Source organism: Antrostomus carolinensis, unplaced genomic scaffold, assembly GCF_000700745.2.
Source record: "Antrostomus carolinensis isolate BGI_N321 unplaced genomic scaffold, ASM70074v2 scaffold4115, whole genome shotgun sequence".
NCBI classification, from domain to species: Eukaryota; Metazoa; Chordata; class Aves; order Caprimulgiformes; family Caprimulgidae; genus Antrostomus; species Antrostomus carolinensis.
Window position 1 is genome coordinate 144495 of NW_010318328.1, and position 7934 is coordinate 152428.

A 7934-nucleotide genomic window follows, 5' to 3' on the forward strand; every position below is an offset into this window, starting at 1 on the left:
AAGAAACATACAGTTGTGAAGTAACACAAGACTAGCAAAATGAATATACAACTATGCATAAGTTCAGTGATCTCTTTCTTAAGAGCAATAAAAAAACCCCCACAAAACTTGCAGATACTTGCATCTTTTTCCAATACATCAGATGAATATTTATTAATAATTTTATCTGACAATATACTCCTGCAAAGTCCTCTTATTGTTCTTAGTTCACACACACAGCAATCTGAGACTAGTTTTTTATCTTAGGGCTATTTCTTGAATACAGGAAGCTGTGGGTTGGACTACAGACACTACTGAACTACTGTACAGAAGGTCTGTGAACTAGAACATGTAATGAGAGGTTAAAATTGCTGCCAGAGGTTTTAATTTCCAAAAAGTCACTTTAAATTGTCTTCTGCTATGGATATAAAGCCATTTAAGAAGGTACGAAATTCATTTGGATCAACTTGCAGATCTTGACATTGCCAAAAAGGTGATGTTACTGCTAGAAGAACTGGATTCATGTGTTTCATTAATATCTATTTCTGCATGTGTGTCACTTGTTGTATTTAGCAATGACTAAAATGGAAAGCAAAATCAAGACACCAATTCACTGGAAAAATTGTTTCAGATTATTTTGCATTTAAGAATTCTTTAGAGAGACCAGTGAAGGTAGGTACCTTTGGGCATCCAAAATTGTTTGTTTCAGAAAAAACAGGATTCATTCTGCCAGACAATAGGTCTTATTGTTTTTCTAAATGAAATTTAGATTAGAAATTCTCATTTAAAAATTCAGGTGCAAGTAGTAAATAGCATAATCACATAGCCAGTCATAACCATATGCTATTCACATTAAGTATTTCTAAAAGTTTTTAAACTTTTGTCTCTCTCAACTATTTTAAATTAGAAGGCCAGTCTCTATTTTGGTGTATGACAGAACCCACAATAAAAAACATAACTGACTGATTATGCTATTCCAATACAATTTGACTATAGTGATATAAAAACACCACTGTGCCCACCAAAAAAGGCAGAATTGTATATGTTCCCAGCTCCTACACTATTTCTGTTTAGCTTGAGCATATCATGATCGACAACTGTGATGTGTTATGATTCACTATATATTTTATATGATGATCTATGCCAATATTAATTATGATAGGTAATAAGTGAAGCCCACATACATCTCCCTTCACTTTAAACCATACTGACAATCCTCTTCAGTGTTTCCATCCACAAGCCTTTGTTCCCCTGCATATCTCCCTTAACAACCCAATAATCCTTCCTCATACACTATATAGAGTTCCAAAACTCCCAGACACCATCTGGCCACACTGAGTTGTATGTCTACTTAAAAGTCCAATTGACATGCAAACTAAATGCAAACTACAAACAGAATTTAACAGCACATCACCAGTTTTAAGACACAATCCGTCAAACATTTCAGAGGGCTATGAAGAAAATATATCCTACACTTGCAAATCATTGGACATAATGTCTGACATTCAATAAACCCTTTAATAGCCTATAGACATTTGCCTACTACGAAATCTACTGGAAAATATCTTTCAAGTTTTCTTTAATAGCAAAGAACACGATATTCCTGTATGTAAAATATACACAGGTACTGAATTATGCAAGAATATAAAATGAAAGGTTAAACTACAGTGAATTTGAGTCCTGTGATCTGGTGATTCTTCACTACTGGCACGTAACTCAAAATGCTCAGGTCCATACCTTCCCATGAACAAAGCAGACCCACATTGTAGGAGTTATTTCAATAGCTTTGGTTTGTCCAAGTCTGGGGCCCTACATAGGTAGCAAGGAGCTACCTGCTCCTAAAATTGTGTATGGAGACAGAAATGTCATTCATCCTTTAAAACTAACACCAAAATTCAACTTCCAAAACTTTGAAGATGAAGAGCTTAATCAAATAACAATTCAGAAACAGTGAGATTTCATTCTTCATCCATTACTATTTGTTAGAATTAACTTTACTCCTCACTAATTTTTAAAATATTAATCCTGAACATCTTTCTTGGGATAACTTTCCCTTATCTTCCTTCCCTCTTTGAGTGTGAAACAGAAGGGGAATTGCTGGCTTCCCACCTTCCCCCTCCCTAAGAAAGAGTCGGGTTTTAAGGGAGTTTTAAGTTCCAAATCCAAACTTTATCTGTGTCATTTTATTCCAGTTGCTTTGGATAGCTGGGTTCAATGGATGACCTTGCCCACACCTGGCAGGTACAAGGCAAAATACAGGCAGGGGGGGCTGCTTCTGTTCGCTTTTAACTAGATATTTTGCATTTATTCCTGGCTCTCATTTTTATTTGGTGGTCACCATTTTCACCTGGAAGAGAATTTTCTCATATAGCTAAAATTTTAAGCAACTTTATGGTTTTATTTTTTTATTTTTCCCTTCAGTCCAGGCCATAGAAATGTCAACTAAGGACTGACAGTCCCTAACCCAGCACTGGGTGGCTATTCAAAGAGAGTGGTTGTATCCCAGTGGGTGGCTTGGACATGATGCACAAATGCAGCAGACAGTGGGAGGACTGACTCCTCCCTTGCTCATGTCTCTCCCCCACCTCCAGGAGGTTGGGAAGGGAAGGAGTGCAGGCCCAGCCTCCAAGCAGGGCTCCATGTATTTTCTTTTCCCTGTAAGAGGACAGTACGTACTGTTGGTGAGCAGGTGATTCTGCTGGAGAGGACTGAGTGGGTGTGCACTGCCAAGGCTTGACTGCCCTGACAGTGTGGGATGACCAATGCTGTGCTGTGATCCCGTTGTAATGGGAGACTGAAGCTTGTCTTTATCCCAGGAGGATTCACTCCCACCTGTAAAATGGTACAAACAAACCATAAATGGCATATACTTTTCTGTAAAAGACATTTTACTTGGTTAGCAACGAGCTAATACTCTTTACCACAGCTAAGCACCTAGTGCAAACACAGCACCTGAAACCTACACCTGAATCCTTAAAAAATAAAATAATAAATATGCATCAGGCAAAAAGGATTATTAGAAACTTTCAGCATCACCTACCTTCATAACACTAGTTTCTGGGAACAGGAAAAGCAAAATGCCCAAGGATAAAATCATGCAAGTAATCATCAGTCACAATTCAGTAAATAAGGCAGAAAGGTCACGTCTGAGACACTGAGTGACAATCTCTGGCTCTCACAGGGAATCAGTCCCGGCCAGAGACTAATTGGTGTCCATCCTCGGGCTCGTCAGGTCTCTCACTGCTGTTAATCTCACCACTATTCACTCCTCCAACGCTCACCAGCATTCTAGCTTCAATTCACCCCTCAACAGGTTACAACAATTCCTCCTGCTGCTGTGGTATCTTTGAGCTAAAATAGCTTTTCCTCCCCTGCTGGCTTTGATCCTGGGGATGTCCTAAGTGGAACACTTCACTTTGCCAGGTTAAACAAGCCAGGCATTAGGTTTGGCTTGGAAATTATCAGTATTCAGGAATTTCAATTTAAATAGTTCAGATATCTATTATGCACAGTAATTACCGTCTAGAACAAAAATACAGTACAGCAAACTAAGCACTTGTGTTTGGTGTAGAATATCTATTTGGTCTTCTGAAGAGAGGGTGTTCTGCAGCAATTTTACAGACTGTAGTTTTCTTCAGTATTACACTTCTACACTGGAATAACAAGTTCCTTTTAAACAGCAGTTAGGTAGATCATGTCAGTGAATTTTGAAATACATCTGCTCCACAAAACAAACCACCTTAAAAAAGTTAGATTGAACATTTCTAGACTAAAAAAGTATTTTAAGTAGACTCCCTTCTCAGGTACGTCTCACATTTTCAATTAGATTATAGATTGTTATCAAAATGTGTAATTGCAGTATTGGCTTTGTTTTGAATTTATGAACAAGAATTTCAATTAGAATAAGTAAATAGATTACTGCGATGCAGCAGATAAAGGCAGCAAGTAAAACACATTTTAATTGAATATGAAAGTAACAGAAAAATTCCATTCTTTATGACAACACTTAACTAATAAACATGATTAATACAGCTAAATGAAAAAGTTTGAAAGATCAATGATTGAGGAAAAAAGGAAATCACTCCATCATTTTAGCACTATGTCCGAGTATGAATTACCTTCCTATAAAAGATGTGCAATTTGTAAAGTGATGAGTAATACATATACAAAGAAAGATACACTAAATTATGTCATGTGATATAATATAACATGGCATAGTGCAGTAATTAGAACTACTACAGTTAAGGCTGTGTCAGCATCTTTGTTATTTAATACACCGCATATCAGTTTTTCAAACAACATCTGACTGATACTTAGTATAGAACTTGTTCATTCTGACTACTGTGAAACAGAGGTGGTATTATCTGGTAAACTATTTCTCAAGTTGAATATGCAATTTAAAACAGATTTACCAAGGAAATGCTTAGCATTTTATTTTACCAAATGATTTTTATTTTTCTCCATATGCTTTTTCAGTAAATTTAACATTTACACTTTATTCTTCCTCAAAAAACATATATGACATGAACCTTAGCATTATTTTTTTTGCTTAGAAATAGATTTTATACATCTAACTTCATCTATCAGGGCAGTGGCCATGAAAACTGCACGAGACAACTTGTCAGAGATTTTTTTTAATGAAAAGAAAAAAACCACATTGTTCATCTAAAAGTCTCCCTCACTCCGTTTGTTTTTCCCCACCACTTCCAATCCCAGGCACAGATGGTCTAAACTCTTAGCTCGTTTACTTAGTTCTGGAAGTTTCTCTTGTCTTCCCAAAGCCTCCTGCATCTACCCACCCCACTCTGTGGCCCTGAAGCTGTAGGATCAGGGTGCCCTACCAGCTCTCTCTGCCCAGCTTTACAGCTGGTGCACGTTCTGTAGGGAAGTACAATTATTCCTGTTTTCCAGATGGAGAATTGCACTGCGCAGAAAAGTGACTTGCTTAAGGAAACACAGGAAATCTGCACTGGAACAGGAAGCTGAATTTAAATTACGTCGTACAGTCCAAATCACTGGACCAGTTTTCTTTACAGATGGGGACAATAATAACTTTTTTCCCTGCAAATTCCACTTGTAAATCTGCTCCAGTATTCAGTGCCAGCAACACAAGAATAAATTGCAATACACTTATCTCTACAGACCATTCCTGTATTCTTATATGTTCCCTATCACTTCTCCTTAGAGAAAGAAAAAAAAATATACTGCTAAGTGTATGATGTATAATAAAAGTGTGTGTTAAATGAAATGTATCCATAGTCTGCAGTACACCACACAGATAACAGCTCCATCATTTAATCTGGACTGCATACACTATGTAGCAGCAAGTCTCTTAAAAAGACAATAATAATAATAACTTCTTCTTACCTAGAACTGTTCAACTGTGAAGTGTTTTATAAGGGCAGTTTGATTATCTCCAGCATACAAGTGGGAAAGGTGAGGAGCAGAATTATGATGCAACTTCCTCCAGGTTACCTGGCAGACTAATGGTGACACTGGAAGAGAAGTCGGGTCTCACAAGTCCTACTCCTGTACCATCAACACTTGTGATTCATCCTACCCACAAGTCCCTTTCCACAGCCAAAAGACAATAGTTTTAAAAGAAAACTTGCATCCTTCCCTGCAGTATCTATTCCCATACAGTAAGAAAAAATTGTATGTAAATTAACAGTAATCCAGAATTAGATTCATATTATAAACTAAATATGTAAAATGCAAACCTGTGGTAATATACTCAGTCCTCTTACTGTCATGCAACTTTAAAAAAAAAGCATTTATTTTTTAAGCATATATATTTTCTTATTTAGTAACAGTTGTCAGCATCTTGTATCAGCAAATAGATATTTGACATACATACATCTCAATGCATCTTTTCAAAATCTTTGTCACTGTAACAACTAAAAGTGAATACACCTATAACAAGGAAGTCTTTCTTAATACTTCAAAGTTACTTTTAGCCACATTTTTTCAGGAGATTTCTGCTAACTGCCATTTTTTGGCCATACAGGTGCCATCAATAAGGCAAGGATGTCTTGTTGGGATTCTAGATTTGCAGCTAAATGCACGGTATGGATGAAGGTAAAAAGGCTCAGTTGTCTGCACTGTGCACAGCTGCCTACACAGAGGCAGAGGGTGTTTCAGAGGGCACAGGTAACGATGGACACCACATGGGGCTGGGAAGAGTTATTTACAGTGTACTTAGTAATTCAACTCTGGTATTTACCAGTCTTAACAGGTTAGTTGACAGAACTTATTTATCAGTGCAGGAATTACATTTATGTGCAACTAAGCAAAAGCAAAACGAATGGAACAAACCCCAGTGAGGTGAGAGGCGAGCGTTCCCTGAGTGCCATGTTACAGCCCAGTGGCCAAATTCCATATGTCCCTGTTCCCAGGTCCCTATGAACAGCGAATTCAGAGGAGTTCAGATGCACAGGGCGTTAAATCACAGGTAACACAAACAAATGAGATCAGCCTAAGCAGTACACACCTGTCCTGCTGATGATATACACTGTACTCGCAGATCCACCACAAGGTTATTTACCATCAGGTGCACATCTGCAAGCCAAGTGTCTCTGTTTAAGTTTCATTTTGGTTAGCTGAAGGAAATGCAAGTGATAAGCTCAGCTTCATTTTTCTGAAAACGCTCCTTCTCACCCATCTTTGATTTTAGCAATTTTATAAGGTAACTCCCAAAGCCACATGTTTTCCAGTAATAAACCTCTCTGTGCATTTGTGTTCTTCAAAACAAAATCCAGAAAACTTTTCTAGGTGAAGATATACTTTGTGAAGATCAAATTAGTGTCTTGTTTTTAGGTACTGAAAGATCTCCAGAAAGTAATCAAAGTTCAATTTGGTGACAGTTTCTTTTCATTTGGTTTCAAATTCATTTTATCAGCCTTAAAACTGTCTGGTCTAGCTAAATGAAATCCACTCTGTCAGAGGAACCTTTGAATTGAACAACCACACCATTTCAATCTATGTCTGTCATTTCATTTTTTGTTATGATACATTTCTGAAAAATTGAACTCAAATTGTTAAAAGCAATACCATCTTCACTGACCAATTTTATTTTAAAATTATTTTTAAACACATTTTTCATGCCATTGGGCATATGAAGCATCACATCAGCTGCAAAGGCAAAAGTATTCAGTGCATTGCTATTTCAGCACTGATGATTTCAAAGTATCTATCACCTCTAACTTTATAAACATCCAGCACACACAAGATTCTTTGACATTTTTTGGCTTATCTAGAACCCCAGTACTCCTAAAACAACACAGGCTTATTTGCCAGCATTCGTAGCCCCAGTGTTTTCAGTTGGCCCAGACTATCTGCTTTTACCAATATCTCAGTCTCACCTTGACACTGGGAAAAATGGTCACTTTTTTGGCTTACGAAGAATATCCTCTGCTGAAAACACTTCAGCCTACAACCTTCTGTCAACTCTGCTCATGGTATCAGCATCTGAATGCCCAGGAAGAGATTAGGTAGAGAATATTTTTTGTTATATTTGATAAACTGAGAATCACACTCCAGTAAGGACAGGAAGATACCATCCAGGTCATATTCCTAGGAACCTCACACTCTCCTGTGAGAAAAACATAGAACTGTTCTGGATTAAGATTATGACCCCCTTAACTCCAAATTCTGTCCCCCATATTGACAGTGGACTCTTATTCATGGAGACACACAAGTGTGGACACTTTCTGTGGTCCCTTATCACGTCCAAATAAGCTTTCTTACTTTAAAATGGGAATGAGATGGAAAATGGAAGATTTTCAATGCATTTAAAGCTTTAATGCACTGATTTGTTTAGCTGTGTGTATTCAGCTATACCAACTTCTAGACTGTGTCGCAGAAGACATAGAAGTGTGCAGGGTAAAGATATTAAAACTCAAGAAATCCAGTTATGGCTTTACTGGGCTACTTCCAAAAACTTATCAAGTGGTTCA

General features: G+C 37.4%; 1 protein-coding gene across 1 annotated transcript in view; it reads right to left on the bottom strand.

Annotated features, from left to right (window-relative positions):
• Positions 1 to 7934, bottom strand: part of DACH2 (dachshund family transcription factor 2) — a 137483-nt gene that overhangs the window by 64578 nt on the left and 64971 nt on the right. Inside the window, exon 3 of the mRNA XM_029085162.1 lies at positions 2656 to 2811. Within this exon, the coding sequence (XP_028940995.1) occupies positions 2656 to 2811 (156 nt within the window). The remainder of the gene's footprint in view (positions 1 to 2655; positions 2812 to 7934) is intronic.